This window comes from Urocampus carinirostris, chromosome 20 (assembly GCF_059441175.1).
Source record: "Urocampus carinirostris isolate Australia breed hairy pipefish chromosome 20, RoL_Ucar_1.0, whole genome shotgun sequence".
NCBI classification, from domain to species: Eukaryota; Metazoa; Chordata; class Actinopteri; order Syngnathiformes; family Syngnathidae; genus Urocampus; species Urocampus carinirostris.
The window spans coordinates 10590344-10616776 of NC_142368.1; the positions used below are offsets into that span (position 1 = coordinate 10590344).

General features: G+C 38.1%; 2 protein-coding genes across 4 annotated transcripts in view; one reads left to right on the forward strand and one right to left on the reverse strand.

The window, feature by feature from the left end:
• The first annotated feature begins 737 nt into the window (after window positions 1-737).
• The window catches only part of LOC148346209 (uncharacterized), a 36309-nt gene continuing 10613 nt past the window's right edge, over window positions 738-26433 (forward strand). For 2 of the 3 annotated variants that reach the window (XR_015848232.1, XR_015848233.1), the window contains exons 1-4: window positions 738-908; window positions 7623-7772; window positions 15754-15820; window positions 19692-19835. Coding sequence is in view for 1 of the 3 variants with exons in the window: in XM_088324635.1 (XP_088180761.1) it covers window positions 849-908; window positions 7623-7772; window positions 15754-15820; window positions 19692-19835; window positions 22684-22739 (477 nt within the window). In the remaining 2 variants the exon portion in view is untranslated. Of the gene's footprint in view, window positions 909-7622; window positions 7773-15753; window positions 15821-19691; window positions 19836-22683; window positions 23925-26433 lie in introns of those variants that run through there. The other variant, XM_088324635.1, reaches the window with a different exon arrangement.
• man1a1 (mannosidase, alpha, class 1A, member 1) overlaps window positions 22203-26433 on the reverse strand; it is a 200837-nt gene continuing 196606 nt past the window's right edge. Inside the window, exons 11-12 of the mRNA XM_088324634.1 lie at window positions 25050-25165; window positions 22203-23024 (exon numbers count right to left, since the gene is read on the reverse strand). Coding sequence (XP_088180760.1) covers window positions 22898-23024; window positions 25050-25165 — 243 coding nt within the window. The 3' untranslated portion in view covers window positions 22203-22897. The remainder of the gene's footprint in view (window positions 23025-25049; window positions 25166-26433) is intronic.

Consider the following 26433-nt stretch of genomic DNA (forward strand, 5'->3'; position numbering starts at 1 on the left):
TCCCTGCTAGCATTTTGCCCTTTCGCCCCGCTTTTCTTTGTTCCTTATCCCCCTTTTTAATTTATTCTTTTTTCATAGCTTTTGAATTATTACTTTTTCCCCTTATTTTTTTCTGCTTGTTTTTTCTTTCTTCCTCTTCTTTCTTGTGCTTGTGCTTCTGTTTCTTTGTTTTCCTCAGCTTTTTCCTTATTTTTTATTTTCATATTTTTTCTTTTTATATTCTTCTTTTTTTCTCCCCCCCTGGCCTTTTCTAATTTTCTTGCTTTTTTACTTATCTCCCCCCGCTTATTTTACTTTATCCCCCTGTTTCTTTGTTTCCCGCTAGCTTTTTGCCCTTTTCCCCCGCTTTTTTCTTTGTCCCCTATCCCCCCTTTTTGTTTATTGTTTTTTACCTAGCTTTTTAATTTTTGATTTTTTTCCCTTATTTTTCCTGCTTTTGTTCTCTCTTCCTCTTTTTTTCTTGTGTGCTTTTGTTTCTTTGTTTTCCTTAGCTTTTTCATTCTTTTTCATTGTCCTATTTTTTCCTTTTATTCGTATTTTTTCCTTTTATATTCTTCTTTTTTTCTTTTCTCCCCCCTAGCCTTTTCTAATTGTCTCGTTTTTTTACTCAAAGGAGGATACTTTTCCGTATTTTTGAGAAGCACGGTTTTTTTTACGGGGTTTGAGGGATGGAAGATGTGACGAGTGTTCGGTGATAGGGGGCGGTAATGAACCAAAGTGATCGATCCCAAGCGCAATTAAACCTGAAGAAGAAGAAGAAGGTGAACTCACAGGTGTCAGTAACTACGAAAGGTTTATTCTCCACTCCAGTTTAAACATTTAGTTAATTAACATTAATTTGCACGAAAATGGACTGTGACAGAAGTAAACAAAATGAACATTTTAGCTTCCTTGGTGAGCGCAGTAAGGTATGTTCTTTTTTTGCTTTTTTGTCTATTTGAAATATTGTATCTTTGTAACCAGGGTTGGGTAGGGTTACTTTAACTTGATTACTTTCAATTACTTTTGGATTACTCCAATACCAAATATGCTAATAAAAGACAAAAGTCACTAAATATGAATAAAATGACTAAATTTTGTGCAGGCTTGGGGAGTAACGGAATACATTATTAAGGATTAAGTTGGAAAACACACATCAGACACATACAAACTAAGTATCTAAGTATTTCAATAATTAATAAAGCCAAATTTCTTTTAAATTATAATGCATTGTATTTATTATATTGTTCTGCCATATTTAACATATTGTGCAGAAGTCTGGGGCAATAATTACAAAAGTTCACTACAGCCCCTTTTTATCCTTCAAAAACGTGCAATAAGAACCATACACAGGGCAGGATATCGGGATCATACCAATATTTTATTCATGCAGTCCAAATTATTTAAATTGGATGATTTAATAAAAATTTTCACTTCACAACTGTTATTTAAGGTCAACAAAAACATAGTGCCAGAAAACATACAAAAATTATTCACCTGGAAAGAGGGAAATTATAACTTGAGGGGCTGTGGTGAATTCAAAATCCTAAAGGTGAGAACCACCAGAAAAAGTATGTGTGTGTCTGTGTGTGGAGTCAAACTTTGGAATAATTTTCAAAATGAGATCAAACAATGTCCAACTATCCATGTGTTCAATTTTAAATACAAAAAAGCATTACTGGCGAAATACAGGGATGACGAAAATGGGATATGAGGGCAATTGGAAATACTGCATTTCAAACTATGGTTAACTTGTTGTTATTGTTGCTATTATTATGATATCAGAGCTGTTATTATAAGTACTGTGTTTATTTTTATTGTTATTATCACTGGTGCCGCAGTGACATTTGGTAACTAGGCGCATTATGACGTTGAGGGATGGGTATTGCGAAGATTAGTGTATAAAATATGTGATTATTGTAACTATTATAATTATTGATATCTGACCTATGTAATAAGTATATCCATGAGATTTAGTTGTATTAGACATAAGAGGAAAGGAGGATTTGTGGAATGTATTTAGTGGGGAAGATAAAGGGGTAGGAAAAATAAGCATCTGCTTCTGACTACCCCTTTTCGAACATGTTATGTGACATTATTCTGTTGTTGACTCGTTGTTTTTGTCCTGTTTTTATTTTTATGTTCAAAATAAAAGTTTTCATTCATACATGGAACGGCAAAAATGATGTTGGCGAGCTGTTTGGATTTATTTTCATTTTGTTTCTGTCGCATTTTTATGTTCGTTTTGCCGGAGATCAAAGAGATCAAAGCCAGGAGAGAAAGCTTACCACGTGTTGTGAGTCATAATTGTATTCATATTTAGTTTATTTTGTCTTTTATTAGCATATTTGGTATTGGAGTAATCCAAAAGTAATTGAAAGTAATCAAGTTAATGTAACCCTACCCAACCCTGTTTGTAACATTGTGAGTTTGTATTATCATGTATGCGATACTTTGAATGAACGAACGCTGGGTTTAATATTCATGCAGAATTGTTTTTGAGACAAAAATCTACAGTAACACTACAAAAAATACAGAAGTTCTATAAAAATCCGACCTCATAAATACTAAAACAAAAAAAACAAAAAAACTAAAAAAAACTCTACAGTACCAGTACTTAAAAACTAAATAACAAATGAAGTGCTTAAAACAGGCACCTACTTTTTTGCTTTAAGTGTGGTCGTCTCAAAACCGGTTTGACGCAACTAATCTTTATGTAACAGCGTTGAAATTTTATTGTTTTTAGTTTTTTTGAATTCTCACATAATCTGTGTTTTTGTTGCATTACTGTTAAATTTCTGGTACCGCATTCATTTGTTAAGCCATAGGCGTGTGCGACTGTCTTTTTCGTCTGGCACTTTATGGGCTTCTGCGCTTGCCGTACCTTCAGCTCTATCACCTCTTGCTGAAGATGTATGCAGTCGTGCACAGACGCCCTGACTTATTTGTACTGTTTAGTGAATGCATGCGCATGACTGAGGGTCGTTACAAGTATAACATGTCACATGCGGCCCCTGACTCCAAATAATAACCCATGATAGAACATGGAATGAGGTCTAGTAGGTATGGAAATGATCACGTAATGGGGGAGCCCACATCTAATTTTACTACAAGCCCCATGAAGGCTTGGGCCGGTCCTGAGCAGAATAGTTAAATCCGTGTTCTCCAACCTTTTCGAAGCGAAGGCACACTTTTATTTCATTTAAAAATCTCGAGGGTCACCATTTATTAAACATTTTTAAAAATGTATTTCCAACACCAGTTTTATGTTTTTCAAATTCAAATTGTGTAGCCTAAACTGTCAGTAGGAAGCAAGGTTTAGGGTGCTCTGAGGAGTGATGAGCAACAAGAGTATAAGTATGGATGTTAAAAGGAGACTGTATGAGAGTGTGATTGCGCCGACTGTGTTGTATCATGCAGAGACTTGGAGCCTGCAGATTTGAGAAGGAAATTAAATGTTTTGAGGTGAAGTGTTTGAGGAGTATGTCAGGAGTCACAAGATTGGAAGATGAAATTGTGAGAGACAGAACTGGAGTAGTAGTGGAACTGAGCAAGCGTGTGGATAAGAGAGTACTCGGTTGGTTGGACACAGGAAGAGGATGGATGAGGAGCCAATGTTGAAGAGGATCTACAGAGCAGAAGTAAATGAAAGGAGAACAAGAGGAAGGCCGCGCTTGACGTGGATGGATAATGTTATGAGTGCACTGCAGCAAATGGGTCGAAATATAGTGGAAGCTAGAGCTCTTGTTGGTGATAGGAATGATTTGAGAGGTGTTGTGAAAGGATAGTGGGATGTTTGGACGCGTTCTATGGGATGGGCACGGCACCTGTATGATGCGGCAGGGGTAAACCAGTGAAAGCTGTCGGGCCCTGCTGTTGAACAAAAGAGTGTGTTGTGTCACCCTGACTCGAGTGACATGGCCGCTTTCTTGTGTCCCGTTTCATCTGGAAGGACGAAAGCATGACCAGCTTGGGTGCCGAGGTGCTTAACCTGTTTGGGTGTTTGGGCATTTGGGTTGGCCATGGTCCCATAAATTTTAGTTTTTTGTTACTTCTTCCCTTTTTTAATTTTCTTTGTTTTTGTATGTGTTTGTCTTGCTGTCAGAGCAGCACGGTAAGCGCAGATCTGAGGTCATGAGATCGAACCTCCTGTGTGGAGTTTGCATGTTCTCCTTGTGCTTCCGTGGGTTTCCTCCAGGAACTCCGGTTTCCTTCCACTATCCAAAACCATGCATGTCCGGTTAATTGGCCGAGCGAGTTGCATACCTGTCAACCTTCAGGGCTCCATGCCCTTACAAACTGTCGTATTTTCCCTTACAAAATACAAAAAAATCTTACACCATATTTTTGGGGAAACGTGTTTATTTATGTAGTTTAACATGTTATATTGTATATGTGTTTCGTTATAGCATTCTGTACATATTTTTAATAATAAAAGAAAAAAAAAAATCAGCAACAATTGTTATCAGCGTAACTAAAATATCCTTTAATAACACTTTAAATTAAAATTTCTAAATAAAGATATTTTTGGAGGAAAAAATTAGTAGGCATTTCTATTTTGTAAACCAAACCTCAATATCAACCATTGATGCTTGTATTTTAAATTTTAATGAATGAATGTATACTTTGCTTCAAACATTAAAATAAAAACAGAACAAAAACAATAACTCGACAACAAAATAATGTTTTATTTTTTTAATAAGCTTATATAGAATACGATTGCTATTGTCAGAAGCGCAGCTGAATGTGCGTTCACGCGAGGGGGGAGGATTTTGCAGGGGAGTCGAAATTGGGCACTGCAGCGGCAGACGCATGCGCACAGTAGCATGAAACATTCGCTTCGTTTGCAACAGAAAAAAAAAAACGATACAGAGATAGAGGCTACCGCGGCGTTGCCGTTTCGTGATAGTCGGTGTACACCGGATGGTACCCATAATTGACAAATTTGCGTTTTTCCGTACAGATTTTATTGTACGCCGTACACGTCTTAAAATGCATAATAAACGTATTTTGTATGGCAAAAACGTACAGGTTGATAGGTATGAAGTTGTCTGTCCCTGTGTGCCCTGTGACTGGCTGGCAACCAGTTCAGGATGTCCTCTGCCCACTGCCCGAAGATAACTGGGATGGTCTCCAGCACCCCCGCGACCCTACTGAGGATAAGCGGTGCAGATAATGGACGGATGTCTTGCTGTCAGTCACCCGTCTCGAGGGATATAACCAGGGTAGATGGATAGATAAACTATATATCTATCTGTCAGCACAACATTTTATATAAGGTGTTGTCAGTGTAGGTTCAGGTGGTAAAGTTAGTTAATTTTCTTTATTTTGGATTTTATTATATTTTAACACATTCAAGTTTTGCTATATATTTGTGTTGTTTTTCTAGAAAAATACTTACTTATACTTATTATTTTTGTTAATCAGTTAAACTGTTTAACTGGCGTTTTTTACTAAAACAATATAGGGCAGCGCGGTGGTTAGCGCGTGTGCGGCACAGTTCTGAGGTCATGGGTTCAAATCCAGCTACCTACCTTCCTGTGCGGAGTTTGCATGTTCTCCCCGTGCTTGCGTGGGTTTCCTCCGGGCACTCCGGTTTCCTCCCACATTCCAAAAACATGCATGTCAGGTTGATTGGCCGGTCGAAATTGTCCCTAGGTGTGAATGAGCGAGCGATTTGTCTGTCCCCGTGTGCCCTGCGACTGGCTGGCAACCAGTTCAGGGTGTCCCCTGCCCACTGCCCGAAGATAGCTGGGCTCCAGCACCCCCGCGACCCTACTGCGAATAAGCGGTGCAGATAATGGATGGATGGACTAAAACAATAAGTCAGCAAAATGATGTGCAAGATTTTTACTTGATTTATATTGAGATGTAGTTTATCAATGTTTTCCTTGCAATCTTAAACTGCTTCATCAAACAAAATGTGTTATTAAACATACTCTGCTACCTCCATGAACAGATTATTTGTAAGAAAAATAAGGAATCTGCGGCCACCTATTTACAGTTACTCAGCAGATCGCTGAAAGAAAGCAACAAGATTGAGAAATGGCATGCTTTTTTTGATTTTTTTTTTGCAAAGATAAGGTTGGGTCAGTTCCTGCGCAGGGTTGGGTAGGGTTACTTTAACTTGATTACTTTCAATTACTTTTGGATTACTCCAATACCAAATATGCTAATAAAAGACAAAAGAAAGTAAATTTGAATAAAATGATGACTCACAACACGTGGTAAGCTTTCTCTCCTGGCTTTGATCTCTTTGATCTCCGGCAAAACTAACATAAAATGCGACAGAAACAAAATGAAAATAAATCCAAACAGCTTGCCAACATCATTTTTGCCGTTCCATGTATTCCGTTACTCCCCAAGCCTGCACAAAATTGAGTCATTTTATTCATATTTAGTTTCTTTTGTCTTTTATTAGCATATTTGGTATTGGAGTAATCCAAAAGTAATTGAAAGTAATCAAGTTAAAGTAACCTTACCCAACCCTGTTCCTGCGGCATACTAGACAAGGTCTCACGGCACACCAGTGTGCCCCGGAACACTGGTTGAAAAACACTGAGTTAAATCATTCAAAGTTCAAGTGCAATTGTGTCCGACAGTCATTTTTTTTAAATTCAAGTGTTTATTGTCATATGCACGGTAAAGAACCTTGTTTCCCTGCACAATGAAATTCTTACTTTGCTGTCCACAAAGTTGCCAGCGTAAAAATAGAAACTAAGAAACGAAATACATGTATACACAAAAGAATGTTAGGAATATTAAACGCTAAAAATACAGTGGGGAAGTATGATGGAAAGAAGCGGTGGGTTACGATTCCGTTGGCCAGTCTAGATGTTCTGGGCTGTTTTGAGTGATATCTCCTCCCTGAGGGCAGCAGATGGAAGAGGTGTTGAGTATAATGGTGCTGGTCCGGCAGGATGTTGTGAACTCTTCTCTGACTGATCTCTGGGAGAGTTGTTCCCATCATTTTGGGGGTGGACTTGCTGGTGTGTTTTGGCCCTTTGCCCTAATCCAAGTTCAAGGGCACGAAGTGATGGAAGTTCTCCTTCAGGATCTTCAGGTTAATGCCCCAATAAGTTGCTTTTTTTTTTTGTATATCCTTGGGTTGTCTGTACAGTGGAACCTCGGTTTTGGAACCTCGGTTTTGGAACGCCTCTCAGTTCGAACAAATCGGAGTCCGACCAAAAATTTCGAGAAATTTTTGCTTCGCTGTTCGGTCGAGTTCCAACGCCGGTAATGCGTGAGTGCGTAAGCTAGGGTGCGATGCTGAGCGGCGTACGGGTGTAGATGGCTCTTTTCCTGACCAACTGTTATCGCGTGCGGACGTGCTTTGTTTTGCTTTCGCTTTTAATATAAGTGTACGAAGTGTTTTAGCCCCTAATTATGCCTCCGAAGAAAGTCAGTGCAAGCAGCAAAGTTGCTACAGGTGAAAAAAGAAAAGTAGTGCGTACAACTATTGCATTTAAGAAATGAAATGAATTGAAATGATCTGCATTTATATAGCGCTTTTCAAGTCAATGACTTCCCAAACCGCTTTACATTGTGCTTCACATTTCCCAATAGCGGCTGTGATCTGTGCAGCCATGAAAGGCGCTAACCTGCTTTTTGGGGGTAATTGGGGGTTCAATGTCTTACCCAAGGACACTTCGACATGTAACACGGACAAGCCGGGATTCGAACTGGGATCCCTTAATCCTAAAATGATCGCTCTACCTCCTGAGCTACTGCCGCCCCAAGAAAGAAATAATTACACCACCGTCCACCTGCGCCTTCTGCTGACCACCACAAAGGTAAGAAATCCTATTCATAATTCTTTTCTTTATCCTTTTTATTATTTTTACACGTTCATGTTAGCGTAATCTTTCGTACGGAAGATTACGATAACGTACGATTAGCCTGGGTTAGCTTCATGTTTACGTTAAACATTCAAGGTAAACATTCAGGGTGTTGGAACGGATTAAAACGATTTACATGATTTTTAATGGGAAAAATGATTTCGGTGATCGAACAAATCGGTTTTCCAACAGGGTTCTGGAACGGATTATGGTCGAGAACCGAGGTTCCACTGTATGTGATTTTCATATTTGCTTGATCAGAAACCATTTTGATGTATGAATATCCCCCTAAAAAAACACAGAAATCAGGAAGGAGGCGTATACTATTTCACGGCACTGTGTATCAGGGGAAAGGTGAATCCTTTCATAAAGACTTGAATGTGTTGCAAGCGAAGAAAAAAAGAACACAATGAGCAGAAGGTGCTACTCTTCGACACGTTTGCTAGCTTTCGCTGCTTGATGGCATGCTTGTCACAACACGGAACGCGTGTTTGCCGCCAAGGGAAAAGAGGAAACGCCGCAGCGTATCATGAAGTAGGCTAGAACGTTGCTTTTGGGGTTACATTTATTATATATTGAGCATTAGCATGTCAATTCCACACTTGTCATAGTTATCCTTTACTACACTGACTAATATATGAAGTGGAAAGGAAAAATATTAACCAGCAGGTTGTCTTTAGTTGTTCCTCCCCTCCAGGAAAAGTTCATTTACAATTGACTAGTTTAACATAAATATTTTTTGTCACTCTTAGGAAGTGATGTCACATTGAGAACCATATTAGACCAGGGATGTCAAACTCAATTGCACAAGGGGCCAAAATTCAAAACACACTTAAGGTCGCTGGCCAACCAGGATAAACATTTATTGAACACACTTAAACTGAATATTTTTGGAACATAAATATGAATAAAAACAGACAAGAATATTCAATTTAAACCTTAAATCACTTTTTCTCTAAATAAAAATATCTTGTTAAATCATACAACTTATAACTTAACTTAAACAACTTAACATTAAAATAACATTCAAATTCCTTTGCTCCTATGTCAATGTATATATTAAAAAAACTTAAATATCCCAAAAGATTTTGCTCTCCTTAATATGTCTCCTGTCAAAAGTAGAAATCTGAAAATGCTACACAAATTATTTTGTTAAAACGTCACAACATTCTGATGTGCTTACTTTTGGCGCAGACGGAGTAGGGCGAGAGATGGGAGGGAGTGCTTAGCTCCACCCATCCCTCCCACTCACCCAATCAAATAACTTTAAGTTCTCTTCTGGTGTTTTGGCGTATTTACAATTTGTTCCGTGGATTCATCAAAAAGTATCACTGAACACAGATTATATAGTGAGCTTTTATATAAAGGATTCTTTAGCGGTTTACAGCCAAAACGAGTTTTTTTTTGTGTGACACCTTGACCGTAAATCGTAGTGAAAACGTGCCCTATATATTCTGAAAAGTACTGCTAATTGATCTTTGGTTTGGCTTTGCGTGTATCTGAACAGGATTAATGGCTCAAGTTTGGAACGAGATAGAGAAAATTTGCATGCAATTCAATTTGTCTCTGAGCCATAGGTACTCATAGAAAGAGCCATATCTGGCTCGCGAGCCATAGGTTCCCGACCCCTGGTATATAGTATAATATACGTCATATATGAAGGAATAAGTACAGTGACTAAAACGTCAGAATATGATGTCCAGGGATGAGGCGGCGTTGTTTATATTGACGGGCCATTAACAACAATAATGTAAAATGGGCTTGCGGGCCGCATATGATAACACGGCGGGCCGGACGTGGCCCGCGGGCCTGAAGTTTCACACATGAGGTTTAGACAAGTTAGACATTGACAATCGGCATCATCCCATCATCTGCCCCATCGTCTGTAAGATTCCAAATATATCCTTTTTAATTTGGACACATTTTAGCGAAATTGCTAATCGCTATGACTGTTTTATCAACTGTCTTGGTGTGGTGTTAGTTTTGCTGTATTGTACATTGTATGTTTCGGTTTTACTGTTTTGGATTAAAGTGGAGCTTGGACGCCACTTTAAGAGGAGTAAAGCTGCTGCTAAATTGTGTAATACACGTAGACAAGGAGAGCAGAGCATTCTTTTCTGCATTCAATTACCTCTTTTTATATGTAAAAAGCTAATCGGAGGTGTAGGTGGATACCTCTTCAGTGTTCATTTTACCTGTGAAAAGTGATGGGTCCCGGGGACTCGCATGCTCAAAAATCTATGGGTCCCAACAGAGATCTATGGGTCCCCAAGATTTAGTGTTATCGGGGTTGAAATTGTAAATCAGCGACAAATATATAAATAAATCCATATATTCATTCAGTTTTAATCAACACAGTTTATTGGTAATACAAATCAGTTATCACTTCAAGATTTTTCAGTTCACAACAATATTGTACATTATACAAAATAATATTGTTGGAATATGAATCTATATATTCATGCAGATTTAATCATCACAGTTAATTGGTAATACAAAGCAAGTTATCACTTCAGATTTTTCAGTTCATATATTCTTCGTGGTTTGCTGTCCCGCCCCAGTTGCAATGCCTTCTCAAGGTCCGATCCATTATCATCCTCCTCATAGCGTAACCAGGAATATAATTGAGTCCATTTTGGCAGAAAAGTCCTTTTCTTGCTAGGAGTATTTTTATTTTCTTTCGTCGAATCGTTCACTTCAACACACGTGTTTTCCTGCCTCCACGATCTTCTGAATAATTTCTCTGCAGTTTATTCAAGCTGGAATTAATGCCGCTGTTATCACTTTCTGCATTATGTTTCGACTTATCACTGACACTTAAGAAATTACCAATTTTGTGTTGATTTTCACCTTCCCTCGACGACAAGCACCACAAAAATGACGTCATCTCGAAGCAACGAGATCTCGTTTGCCGAGATCGGCGTGCAGACGAAAACTCGAACCGCGAGACCAAAACAACAATGGCGGATCTGCTTGACGAAAAGTTTGGAGTGCTGTAAATCTTTGTTAAAAAAAAAAAAAAAAAAAAGTAATCGGGTAATGATGACGATTTTGTCTCAAAAAGGTTGCGTCCCGGGGACGCACGTTGATTTGAGACTATGCGTCCCCAGCAAAAATCATGCGTCTAGGACGCAGGGACGCGGGCAAAGGAGAACAGTGCCTCTTTTTCTTCCCCCGGTTGTTCGTTTAACATTAGTTTGTACAATGCGATGAGTGAAACTGCGCTGAAGTTGAGCTGAGATTTCTGTTAGGATAAAACAAAAAAACTGAATATTCTTCTGTTCGGCAGTAGCTCAGGAGGTAAAGTGCGTGTCTTGGGATCAAGAAGTCGCAGGTCCGATTCCCGGCTCCTCCGTATAACATGAAGTGTCCTTGGGCAAGACACTGAATCTCTAATGCCCCCAATGACCTGGTAGTACCCTTGCATGGCTGACACTGTTATCGGTTGGTTGGTGTGCGTAAAAGTGTGAAGCACATTGTAAAGAGGTCTTCATTAACTTGAAAAACGCTCTATAAATGCAGACCATTTACATTGTATTATATTACTGTAGTGGGGTTTTTGTAGTATTTCTGTATTTTTTATTTTTACTTATTTTCAGAATGTAATCAAAATATATTTAGTTTTTTAGTAATTTCGTCGTATTTTTGTAGTATTTCTGTATTGGTATTTTTGTAGTAGACGCACGAAGAGCGAAAGCTGGCACCCGAAAAAATAATATTTTTTTTAATTATTAGGGGCGTGTGATGACTCTTTTGCCGGGTTGTAGTTTGCCCACCCCTGACTTAGAACAATATAGAGACTGTTTAATGAGTGAATTAATGGATATATTGAGACATCAAGTGGATAAAACGAGAAGTAAATGACTGCATCCAAATATATGGAGAATCAGAAGGTGCATACATTACCACTAAATGAATAAATCGTTTAAAATATTGATTAAAACCATAAAAACGATAGAACTCGTACAATTACGAATATATATGTATGCATTGACACATATCAATATTACAACAAAGAATTTTCAAAAAAATTGGGTTCCTGACAGCCCTCAATTCTGATTTCAGTTATTAATGGGCCAGATCCATCCTTCCCTCTGTAAATAGGACATTGTTCTCAATAAGTAGATGGCGGGGGAAAAAACATAAGTACTTTTGGGTACTCAGTGTTCATTTTACCTCTGAAAAGTGATGGGTCCCGGGGACTCGCATGTTCAAAAATCTATGGGTCCCAACAGATATCTATGGGTCCCCAAACTTTAGTGTTGTATTGAAATTGTAAATCGGCGACAAATATATAATATAAATCTATATATTTATTCAGTTTTAATCATCACCGTTTATTGATAATACAAATCAGTTATCACTTCAAGAGTTTTCAGTTCACAACAATATTGTACATTATACAAAATAATATTGCTGAAATATTAGTCTATATATTCATGCAGTTTTAATCATCACAGTTAATTGGTAATACAAGGCAGTTATCACTTCAGGTTTTCAGTTCATATATTCTTTGTGGTTTGCTGTCCCGCCACAGTTGTAATGCCTTCTCAAGGTCCAATTGCAGCAACGGAATTTCCATAGCTAATTTGTGGTTTTCATTGTGGTTAGGGTTAAGGTTAGGGTTTGCCAATCGAATGTGCTCTTCTGAAAGTTTGTATTGCGAAATGATTTATGCTATCCAGTTTTTTTGTCACGCTGGGTGCACGCATCACAGAACATGTAGCCTCCATTATCATCCTCCTCATAACGTAACCAGGAATATAATTGAGTCCATTTTGGCAGAAAAGTCCTTTTCTTGCTAGGAGTATTCTTTTGTTTATTATCTTTCGTCGAATCGTTCGCTTCAACACACGTGCTTTCCTTGCCGGAATTATTGCTGTTGTTATCACTCTCTGCATTATGTTTCGGCTTATTACTGACACTGATAAATGACCAATTTTGTGTTGATTTTTACCTAATACTGTTTTTTCGGAGGCATACTTAACCTTCACTCGACGACAATGATGTAATCTCGAAGCAACGAAATCTCGTTTGCCGAGATCGGCGTGCAGACGAAATCTCGAACCGCGAGACCAAAACAACAATGGCGGATCTGCCTGACGAAAAGTTTGAAGTGCGGTAAATCTTTGTTTTAAAAAAAAAGTAATCGGGTAATAATGTCAATTTTGTGTCAAAAAAGTTGCGTCCCGGGGATGCACGTTGATCCGACACTATGCGTCCTCAGCAAAAATGATGCGTACTAAATTAAATATTTCATTAGGCCAGTAAGTGTATGTGTCTGGAATACAGACGTAAAAAGTTACGTAAATATGTTAAAACATCAGATGACAGAAAAAGCGCTGTGAGGCATAGAAGCACCAGGTTGAGAGAAACACCAGGGTCCTTCTCCCCAGACCAAGAGTGGAGCACTTAGTTGATCTTAGAATGGAGCATCAGTTACCCACGGAGTTCACGATAACATATCTCTGCCCTGACATTATAGTGTGGTCCCAGAGGCAAGAGTGGTGCACCCCATCGAGCTCGTAGTGCCATCAGAAGGGGACATTGAGGCTACCTTTGAGAGCAAATAAACCAACAACCAAGTAATCTGAGCTGGTTGAAGAAGGCAATACAAGATTTGGGAGAGGAGGACGAGAAGAGCAGCTTTTGGCTCTGGTTTAGGAGTAAGGACAGGAGCTGGGGAAAAACACTTAAAACCCCAAAACAGCCCCAAGGAGGGAACATCTATCAGCTGCATGGGGTGGCAGGTAGACATCCCCGTCACTGCTCTGCCACCAGGAAACGTTCTAGTGATTAAAGGAGTGAACCGTTGACAGTGTTCTCGTTTGCTGGCGTCCCTGCGTCCTAGACGCATCATTTTTGCTGGGGACGCATAGTCTCAAATCAACGTGCGTCCCTGGGACGTAACTTTTTTGACACCAAATCGTCATTATTAACAGATTACTTTTTTTTAAACCAAGATTTACCGCACTCCAAACTTTTTGTCAGGCAGATCCGCCATTGTTGTTTTGGTCTCGCGGTTCGAGTTTTCGTCTGCACGCCGATCTCGGCCAACAAGATCTCGTTGCTTCGAGATGACGTCATTGTTGTCATCGAGGGAAGGTAAAAATCAACACAAAATTGGTCATTTCTTCGGTCTCAGGTATAAGACGAAACATAATGCAGAAAGGGATAACAACGGCAATAATTCCGGCACGAAAAAACGGCGGAGAAATTCTTTGGAAGATCTTGGAGGCTAGAAAAACACGTGTGTTGAAGCGAACGACTCGATGAAAGAAAATAAACAAAAGAATACTAGCAAGAAAAGGACATTTCTGCCAAATGGACTAAATTATATTCTTGGTTACGCTATGAGGAGGATGATAATGGATTGGACCTTGAGAAGTCAAGTCAAGTCATTAGCCCTTAATCACAAAGAGTCTCAAAGGGCTTCACAGGTTATGACACACACTATTATTTCAGACTATTATTACACTATCCCCTGATCTGGAACCAACATGAGGGCAAGGAAAAACCCAAAAACCACAACATGAGGAAAATGAAACCTTGAGAAGGGACGGCATTACAACTATGGCGGGACAGCAAACCACGAAGAATATATGAACTGAAAAATCTGAAGTGATAACTTGCTTTGTATTACCAATTAACTGATGATTAAAACTGCATGAATATATAGACTAATATTTCAGCAATATTATTTTGTATAAGGCACAATATTTTTGTGAACTGAAAAATCTGAAGTGATAACTGCTTTGTATTACCAATAAACTGTGATGATTAAAACTGAATGAATATATAGATTCATATTATATATGTTTGTCGCCGATTTACAATTTCAACCTCGATAACACTAAATTTTGGGGACCCGTAGATCTCTGTTGGGAGCCATCACTTTTCACAGGTCAAATGAACACTGCGTTGACGATTGGTGGTTCCTAGCTGGGCCATGGGCACTGGAGAAGGTGCGACAGGCGGGAAATACCAAGGACCTGTACTTTAATAGTGCGATGCTTCACATTTAAGCTGTATTCAAATGAGGAGGCAAGTCAAATATGCTGAGCTTTTCCCCTATTGGTTGTGCAGCGATGAACAATTGTGCACTTGTTGACCAACCAATAGTTGAAAACCTCTGCCAGTTTGACCCGCCCCCTCATTTGAATAATATTTTGTTTAAAATACACAACAAAATACTCGACATAATAAAAGACAAAATAAATACAGAAATGATTGTGAATACATTGTATTCATACATACATTAAGGTAATTCGTTACTTAACTATGTGTACATGTATTTGTATGGAATATATTTGTAGCTATTTTTTTTATTTTTATTTATACATTTATTTCTACTCCATAAAATTGAGGTCGCAGTTCCTAAAAAAAATGCCTGATGTTCAGGTCAAGGCTCATGGTAGAACACAAATTCTTCTTGATCACTAAATTTAAGACTCCAGTCCGGTATTTATTTGTATTTCAATCACATCGAAAATTAAAATGTAGGATGTCTTGTCAGCATACCTTCTACGGTACTCTGCTTCCACCTGGTGGTAAAATGTTGCATCGCACTGACAAGCGCTTGTTAAATTAAACAGGGACGCTTTAAGAAAGTTAACCCCCGTCATTCGCGGGGATCTAGGCCAGACAGAATGTTAGCAATATTTTTTTTGGAGCACTGTCATTTTTTGAAATAAAGCAAACAAATATACAAGACCTAAATAGTTGCCATGGAAACCGTTTGATTTGTATAACCATTATTATAACTATCAAACTGGCGATTGGACTCCTTATTTAAGGGACAGTGTATGATATTTAGTGCCTCACAAGTGGTAAAAAAAATAATCAGTAAAGAAAACAAGGAAAAAATACATGACCCATGATACCAATGTTATTTTTAAGAATATTCATAAGTCACATTTTTTTTCCTTTTACACAGCGGAATCCATACCTCGTCGTCACCGCCATGTTTGTCCATCATCTTGCTGCAATGCTGAGCTCCTTTGGTACTATTTTTATTTATTTTCGCATTAGACACAATAGTACCATCTACTGGTCAGATATCACGCAACATACCTTTAATGAACGCAATAGCTCATATTAAGCAGTGATAAACCTTACAAATACAGGGTGGCACCCATTTACTCACAGCTTGACAGCCCATGTAGAACGAAAAACAGAGATACTTAAAGTAAATCAAGTTAAATCTATTTACCAAATAACAAATATTGCAGCATCTTTCTCAGTTCTTTGCCCACTTGTAAATTTACCGTTGTTTATTATATGTTGCAGTATATCTTTTGTTTTTTCCTGTACAAAATTTGTCAAAAGGCAGACACAAATTGAAAAAATTAAAAAACGGAAAAAAAACACGGAAAGGTGAAGGCTGATAAGTATGAGACTCTAAAAATAGAAAGAAATCAAAAGTGCTCTGACCAAAGACTGCATTTCCCACAATGCCCATGGACTACACTGCAGTTTTTCCATATAAATGTTAAATGTCCAAGAAGATTCTTATCTTCATATATTTAGTTTCTAACATATATGTGTAATGGGTGCAATATTAAATTGCTGTGTTGAAATTCCTGCCGAAATATGTTAATATAGTTCAGGGGTCGGCAACCTATGACACGCGTGCCACCAGTGGCACACGGGGGGTTAACAAGTGGCACGCGAGCGCACGGCAATCTTTTCCTTATTCTTATCTTCTTCTTCTTCTTTTCTTATTAAATGTTTCTTTTTTAATACAAAACAATACAGGTTAATATTACAAACCTTAAACATACATAACATAAAAAATATAGCACTGAAGCAACTTACGAACAAATTTAACTTTTGAACGATTGTCTGGTTGGTAAGTAGGGCAGCGTTTGAATATGTTACATTTGCACGGATGTGGCCCTAAGTAAAAACGAGTTTGACACCCCATGATGTATCAGGATTTGTCAACCTTTTCGAAGCTGAAATAAAAAACTTTTTGTTACCAGTTTGATATGCATTTCTAAAAAAACATGTTATTACCGGGTAGTAATTGTTAGAGGTTAAAAGGGTCTCGGTCAACTACCAAAGTCAAGTCATGTTTATTTTTATAACCCTTAATCACAAGGAGTCTCAAATGAATGCATAAACCAGACTACTATTACACAAATCCCGGATCTAAAACCTACATGAAGGCAAGAGAAAACTCAAAACCCTCAATATGAGGAAATAATTAAAATAACATCGCGACAAAAGTTTCTCTTAATGTCACAAGACTCGTTAGTGTCTGCGATCGTTTGAAATTATTAGAACTATGAAAACGATACTTTTCTTCCTGTTCAGTTAATCTGCGCAGTCCCAATTGTGTTTGAAAAGGACCACATCTCATTTTACTGTAATTTACTGTGTTTCATTGCCTTTTTTTTTGCCCAATCAAGTTGAATAAGGAATTGATTGCGAAATGGTGTTGCCCGCTTAGTGATGTCATCATGAACATGAGTTGGGCTGGAAAACAATAATTTAAACATTTTAAATTTGGCATATACGTGGTTTTGTTGCATTTTTTTTTTAGCATTTGTATTTAGTTATCGCCACACATTTCTTTTGGGATTCGAATTTTCGGAACGCTGCGAACAGTCAAAATACATCACTTAACACACCTTGCTTTCGTCTGTCTCTCCAAATAGTCATATGATCGTTTGGCAGCAGGCTGCACCGCCACATTATGCCAGTTAGAAAGCTCATTTCCTAGAGAATCACAATGACCCATGACATATTTTAAAAACTAATCCGCGGGTGACTCTGGTGTTCTAACGGGTCTATCTGGGGCCCGCGGACACCACGTTGGATACCCATGTAGTATATTGAAAGACACACACACAAAGGCACATAATAAAATGTCTTTTTATTGTTGATTATAGAAGTGTAACAAATATAATTTCTTAAAAAGTCTCCAGCGCATGAATCTCAATTTCAAATCCTCTCGATAGAAATGTCCAGTGGCTTTTCCACCACTACCTGATATTTACAAGAATCATACTTATAATCATAATATTAATCTTCTTTCTTTTAAAACAATTCCCCACAAATGGAAATATTGCATCAACAAATCCCCCAAAATGGAACGATTCCCCGATAATGTAAAGAAAACGCTCAGCAATTGGAAATTAGCATCCCAAATCAAAAAAAAAAAAAGATAAAAACGAAAATGAATGTCCGACGCACGTTTGCACAAAAAGCTCGAAAGTTAATTTTGCATTTCTACTCACAAAAACAAAACAATCACAAGAAAAACCTCAATTTTTTTCAGTTGGAACCCTGCTACTCTGTGAGCCTGATTTGAAACCTGACCCCAATCAAACTTCCCTCTAGGCTTGATGTGAATGTAAATCCGAGACCAGGTTTTTAAACGCTAATACACCAGGCCCTGTCAAAAACAATAATTTGAAACCCAACTCATTTCAAACCTTACCTCTTTTCAAACGCTAAACTAGATTTGACACCCTAATCCTGATCGACACCTGATTTCCTTTTTGAAACCCTATAAAAGGCCAACCTTACTTATAAATTCACGTGTAGCCTTAAATCCTTATCAATTGTTAAAGCATAATCCATCCTAAAAAACCTCAACTCAATATTCATTTTAAAGGGACACTGTGTATTATAAAAAGTGGTCGGCGGCGCCCTCTGTTGGCTGCGGCTGCATCGGCTCGCTACAACGGGTCAGGTGCAATCGACATTTCGTTCTGTGTACATTGTTACACAGAATGACAATACAAGGAAATTATTATTATTATTATTATTATTATTATTAAGCGCCTCCTAGTGGTAAAAAACGAAAAAAAAAAACCTATTTGTTTAAATAATAAGAAAAAATACACGAGCTGTCATAAACATGCATTTTATGAAATTTGAGGCTCGACTGCAGGGAACTGACATGATTGTCCACCATCTTGCTGCTACGGGTGCCAAAAAGCACGACAAAAAGTAAAATCCTGCTTTTTGGTCACTGAGTTTCCATAGTTTGTATTTTTTCCTTTTTACCACTCGTTTTCTGTGGTACTACATAATACAGCATCATCTATTTGTTAAATATTACACAGTGTCCGTTTAAAACTTAAAAAAACCTAACGTATCTTGAAAGAATGATGTATTATGGATCAGACCCTCATTTTATTCCAGAAAGTAGATTTGAAACAATAACCCTGTCATAAAACTAATTATTTAAAACATTCCTAACTTGATTTATTTGTCATCTTTAAACCAAAAGAACGTCTCACTGCGCTCTTTATTATATCTGTGACAACAAGCACAAAAAAAAAATGAAAACAAAATAAAAGCAAATGTTTAAAAGAAAAAGGTAAACACAAGAAACACAGAAAAACTGTGTTACACACACAAAAAAAATCAAAAGTTCAACAGAAAACATCAAATAAAAGAAAAACAGAAGATTTGTTTCACATTAAAAGGTCTCACATCTATGTCATTTCTGTTTACTGTTTTCCATTCGTTGGGGTTTTCGCACACAGTGATAACAATAATAAATTAACGCAACAAAACGTGACAATCAAACATAAATCAACGACGAATCGTCCTTTTGCAATTACAATCGCACATTTTTAAGAAACTCAACCGCATCAATTAGTATAAACGATGAAACAATTGTAAATCCCTAAGAACTCCTCAGGAAATCAAATTGAGTGGTCATTTGTGACGTGTCATTGCGCCTCATTTCCACTGGGTGTCAGTGTTGTACAGAAAATAAATGCCAAAACGAAGTGAATGCCTCGTTAGGATTCATTTAGATTTGAACGAACCGAATGGGGGAAATTAACGCACGAAACGGGAACATTGAATTCAACTAAACATAACATTTCGAATCTTAATACCCTCGCAAAGGTTTGAAGTCAAACGCAACTGTCGTGGAAAGTCCTCCAAAAGCGCACCAGTGGGCTGAAATTGAAGTACATGTACTCACAAGAACGGGGAAGGAACAACCAACTACCTGTCTGCTTCTGTCGCCATTCAGCCATTATTATTTTGGTAAGTTTCATTTTAAACTTACTTTCATTGAAGTATTTCTTAACCATAAAGTCCAGTTTATACTTTAAATTTAGTTTTGAGTTTCTATTGTTACATTAACTACTAGCGAAAAAGCCCGGGGATTGTGCCTTGACCTGCTGCCATATTGACTAATTGTACACACAAAAACATCAGAGGCGGACATTTTGCTCTCCCCTTTGTTATTTAGATCACATTTTTACCACATTCTAAAACAGGAATGCTATTTTGAGCACATTTAGGGGACAGTTTAGATTCCAAGTCATGTGGAAATGTAAGCCAGGGGTCTCCAACCTATTCAAGCTACTTTTTGTTTCTAATTAGCGTAAAGGGCACCCTGTTTGCGATGCATTTCTAAAATAGCAACTAAGCTAAATGGATTTCTAAACGGCTATAAAGTAGCTTGATAGTTAGCTAGAAAGGTAAACGGGTAAAACAACAACTAGAAAGTAAAAATGCATCTAAACAGGCTTAGAGAGCAAAAAAAGAGCTAACTAGTTAGAAAGGAGGCCAAAATTTAGCTTGATAACTAGCAAAAAGTAAAACATTAGCTTGCTTAATAACTAAACAGGTAGGAAGATAGCCAGATAGCTAGCTTAAAAAAACGACTTTTTCTCATTCACTATAAAACCTCATCTCATCTCATCTCATCAGCCGTACCGCTTATCCTCATTAGGGTCGCGGGGGGCTGGAGCCCATCCCAGCCATCTCTGGGCAGTGGGCAGGGGACACCCTGAATTGGTTGCCAGCCAATCGCAGGGCACACAGGGACAGACAACTCATTCGCTCATTCACACCTAGGGACAATTTGGACCGGCCAATTCACCTGAAATGCATGTTTTTGGAACGTGGGAGGAAACCGGAGTGCCCGAAGGAAACCCACGCAAGCACGGGGAGAACATACAAACTCCGCACAGGAAGTCTGGAGCTGGATTTGAACCCACGACAGGTTCCCATGACATGAACTGTGCCGCACAAGCGCTAACCACTGCGCCGCCGTGCTGCCCACTATAAAACCTGTAAGTTGGAATTTAGTTTGTTGTATTTCTTGTAAAATAAACCAGTAAAAAGATGAAAAAAAAATTGTTCATAAGCAATTGAGAAGAATGACTAGTACTAAACAATTATCGATATTTGAATAGATTTTCTTTGTCCGTGATGCCCTTAAACCGAAATGTATTTATTTGATTTTCTAAAATAACTATCATGACAATGTTGTTACCAGGTTAACTATCAAAAAATGGGGTTCAATAAACTCAGTCAACCGATGAAAAAATAATGATACTAGAAAATCACGATGACCCAGCACTGGTGAGCAATTTTCAGAACAGGCCCGTGGGCACCTCAACTGTCCTTCGTGGGGCACGACGTTGGAGACCCCTGATATAAGCATTGACTCATTGAGTGCCATTAGCGGCTACAGACGTCAAAATTGAACCGAACTGGCAGGGAAACGCGAAGTGATGACTGACTGTACACTCCCTCCCCCTTTGCTAGCTCTACATGCTTCATTTGTCATGCCCGGTTAACTTTTGTGCGAGGAGCCCACAAGCAAAGGCACAAGATAAAGAGCGACATTTGGGCAAGGCGACCAATTTCCGTCCAGCCGCAGCGTGACCGCGAGGACACTGCGACGATGCGGTCGCACAAAAAAATAAAGGAAAAAAGTAATCACATCTAGCGTAAATCCTAAACTACAGAGCGCACAAGATTAAAACTCAACTTTAAGCAGGAGAAATGAACTCATTTACTTCTATTTTAAAGACATCAGCGGGGAAATGTCTAGTACATAAAAACAACACATTGTGCCGCGATTAAGACACTCGTTTGCGGACTGCGTCTGCAACTGTCAATTTTAATCAACTAGCGCAGCAGTCAATAATAATTAAACATTAAAATATACGCAGCAGTGCCACAAAACATTCTCAAAACAAAACTCGATGTACTATACTGACTTAAGCTATGAAGCCTGTACACACGCTGAGTCCTTGGATTGATGTTAAGATGTCCCATCCCTTCCGCACATGACAAATTGATAGAAACAACACATGGTCTCCTCTATAATACAAAAAAAAAACAAAATCATACATGGTTAGAGTTCAGGTGACAAATTTGTGTATGTTTTTTTTCCTATTGGACCAAAAACAGTGTTGTCATGTTAGGCTGTAATCAGTTCAATAACAGTCAGCCTGATAATTACTGTGTACAGCTCCTTATTAAGGAACTAGTGTCGGCATGTATATGTATTTTTTTATGTAGAAGCAATACTTTGTCTTCCCACTTACTTTGTCATTAGCACAAGGAAAGGGAACATGGAAGAGCCTACAATCAGTCCAATGGCTCGGATTTTGAATTTTAGTCCGTACAGTATATCGAGTTTTGTGTTGCGAATAGTGCTTGTACACAAACAAAAATGAGTTTCTTACATGTGGCTTTTAATGAGGCCCGCTCTGTAGTTTGGAATTTACGGTATATCTTCCACCACTCCCAAAACATTTTGGTCCAACGTCGAGATTTTTAAAACTTAAAGTGAGCCTTAAAGGCAAATTTTTTGGACACAAACCTCGCGCTCTTGCTAGCACTAGCCTAACGTTGCTACATTGTTGGTTTGGCGCTTTAGCATCAAGTCATACCATCAATTCAGGTCCTTGAGAGCTGTTCAAACCCCTGGTAATATAAATTTGTCTCAAGATGTAATAACCCCACCAAACTTTTGAAGGGTCTCCCAATGCTACGTTGATAACATGAACTGGTGACGTAAAAGCTTTTGAAGTTTTGGAAAAAAGCTGACACTGATGACAATTAAGTCCTTTTGTAAACACGATCACAGGAAGTGATGTCACTGGGCAGCGAATGAAGATCTCCTGTCGCCATTCTCCTGCCTGAAATTAAAACGGCGTCCGAGATAGGTTTGGGGAAGGGTCGTTAGCCAGGAAACGACAACGCTTCCACAACAATAAACAAGTTGGCTGTGATCCCAGAAAAAAAACTCTGCTTCCTGTCAGCTGAAAAGTAAACTTTGCAGGATTTGTACAAGGTTGTTCCTACTCCACTGCATTGGTCTGTTCTGGGGGGTCCTTCCTGATGACAGGGAGGGGGTGTGCCTCCGTGTTGAACACCCAATGCTCCAACGAGAGGTGGTCGTCGTCAGAGAAGAGCAAATACAGGTACCTAAAAACGGACGTAAGAAAAATTTAACTCTCGGTCAGGGTTCATACACCTTTCATTGACAGATTTAAACCCATTTTGAGGTATTTCAAAGCCAAATTACTCCAACACCATTCAAAGAAAAATAAAAATCCAGTGAGAATAATGTATTTTGCAGAGCTACAAATGTGTTTTTTAAACTTGCATGTGCTTTTATCAAGACATGATTTTTAAATCTTGGGTAAATCGCAAATGTATTTGATTTTCAGACAATTCTCTCCCCATATAAGTGGTGGGTAAAAATTTCAGTAATATGTTGCTTACCTTTTCAGGTGCAGGGATTTCTTCCCAATGCGAAACACTCCCTTAATTTTTCGCATAGCCCATAATTGTGCATAAATGATACGTAATTCTTACTCAAGGGAATTATGAAATGAGTATGTGTGTAAGTGTGGCATGCATCTGTATTTTTGGAAAGACCCTTAATAGTAAAATGCTATACAAACTAATATCAAGTGCCATTAACCAAAAGAAAACGAAGCATTGATAAAGCGAAGCCACGAGAGAGCAGTGTTGGTGAGAAACATGGCAACAATTTCAAACATTTACATGCCACTCACACAAAACTCAAGCACTTTTTAATCCTTGAAACCGCAACATTAAAATTCAAGGATTTCAAGCACCTGTACAAACCCCTGTCTGGAACTATTTCTGATCTTGAGGTGACATAACGCAACACCAGGGGTCTCAAACTCAATGGACTTGGGGGCTGCCGGAGCTAGGCTCAAATTGGGTTTTCCACCCCAAAAAAACTTAATAAAAACATTTTACCCTCCTTAAATATATTTTTTGATATTTGAAATGCACAATATCCAAATAGAAAAACATTAGGAATTTATATGAAAATGAAATGATCAGTAACAAATGAATTCATATTTTGAGCGGACCACACTTACATTAAAGGAGAATGTATACTATTTGACCACGAGGTATTGCTGCATGGTGTAATGCAAATGAATAAGAATACAAATTATGGAGACTTTTAGTGACCAACACGCAACATTTTTCCTCAATTTCTTTTGCCTGGCCTTTTGCGTCCCGTATTATGTAAGCCCTATATTTCTAGACGACGGTGCCAGTACTGGAGAATAGTGCCAGATTGCAACACAGATGTGCCTTGAATGTTTTCATTGGTGGTTTTTGCGGTAATTGACCAAATTACATTAGCGTGTTATCGGTCCTCGTGAATTAAAGGAAACTTGAGCGACTTGACATTAACACTGATCATTCTTTTTTGTATTATCGTTTCTTGATATCTTTACTGATGGCCTGATGATAATTCTGATGTATAAATTAAGGTCTTAATGTGAGTGGAAAGGTAAAATATTGTATGTCGTAAATATTTAATAAAGAACGGTCAAACCTCCCATTCTGTTACCGTTGTGTATTATGTCATGGATAATGTAACTAATTTCTCTCGAAGGGTATCATATGTTTTCAGACATCGCGATGTATTTAGAGCGTATACGTTGTAGAAACTAGCAGCTTGCCATTTTCTCCAGTGCCGCCCCGAAATATATATATATATTTTTTTAACCGCATTGTATTTAAAGCCGCAGTGTTTAAAATGTAGCAAAAAATAGCAGTTCGTAGTCAGGAATATACGATATAGGGTCCATTTATAATACAAAACATGAAATATAAACGGTACATATAGATGGCTGCATGTGATATATATTTTCTATTCTAAAAATAAGTGTTTCCATTTTTTGCCATTCATTTTTGCCCAAAAAGCCCAAAAATCAGATGCATCTTTTTGAAATTGGATACGTGTTTTATCTTTTTTCCCTCGTGTATTGCTTAGATATCGGATCGCAAACTGTATTGGTAGATACAAAAAACGTTTGTTTTTCCTCCTGGCCTAGTCCTTATGCCAAAGGTTTTAACCCAATGCGGCCCACCAAACAAACCTTTGCCCACCCGTGCTTTAAAGATTGACTTGTGATTGATGGACCGCCCTAAAAAAATAAAATAAAAAAATCGTCTTACTTGAGCGTCTCAGCCAGGAAAAAGCTCTGCTGCACGTTGTCGTGGTTTGGTGTAGACGTGTAAACGTCTCTGACGCCGCTGTAGCCGCCCTCCACCCGACAATGCTGTTCCAATGCCTAAACGGGAAACAAAAAATAGTTTAGTGTACGAAGGTTAAAATGAGGCATTATTTTCATTTTCATTGCCAACACAAAGTATGAATTGTAATTGAAGAAAATAACTAATCTAGCATCGTATTGAGGGCATTAGAACTGGGGCGTCTCCTCCGAGGTAATTGTTGAAGTGTCCTTGGGCAAGACACTGAACCCCTAATGTCCCCGACAAGCAGGTAGACACCATGCATGGGTGACGCTATCGGTGTGTGTGAATGGGTAAGCGTGAAATACATTGTAAAGCGCTATATAAATGCAGTCCATTTACCATTATAATGGAAGTCAAATGTAAGGACAAGTGGTTACCAACACATTAGTTTCCAATTACCAAAGGTCATCACTGGAAGATATTTTAGGCAAAAAGGAATTCACAATTTCATTTTAATTTTTAGTTTTCTTTCCCTCTGATTAACAGATCGATAAACACGTATATTTTTAGGCAAGACAGACAGAGAATAAACGCATTCATTTGGGGTAAATATAATTTATCCCTGCCATCATTAATAAAAATTGGTGACTGACAAATCATTTTGCCTAAGACAATGTATATTGTTTAGTGCCTCCTAGTGGTTGGAAAAACACCTTAATTAAATAATAATATGTGTACTATCATATCATTAGTTTTGTAAATACTGGTAGGTTGAGAAATTAGCATTTATTTTACATAACATGAGGCCCACCTTAAGTTGCTACGGGTACCTGAAAACGTCAAATGAATCTTTGTAGTTTGTATTTATCCTTGTACTATTTTGCAATAGTTTTTTTGGTTTCTTATTCCAGGGGTTGGGAATTTTTTTGACAAAGAGCCACACCATATACTCAAAATTCAACAAAACTGTCAAACCCGCTCTCCAGACAAAAGCTAATTCTTCCTCACATTTTATTTTACTGCATGATGTTTGATGATTCGATAAATTTATGAAATTCTAAATACACCACTTAAAAATTTGTATCCCTCCAGCAGTTACTTAAGAATTTTGAGGGTCATTTTGAATGACATTTTTGTTTCCAAACAGGGTACGAGCACAAGTTCTTATGCAAAAATGCCACAAAATAATGCAATGATACCAATGTGTTTACCTTCATAGAGAAGGAGTGTGGGCCTCCTGTCCCGTATATAGCTCCACCCATTCCTACCGTTTACAAATTATAATTGCCCTAGGTGCTTTGCCAAAGCTTCAGTGTATTTATTAAAGTTTGTCGTGTGGCTTTTCATTATTAACGGTCTAAAC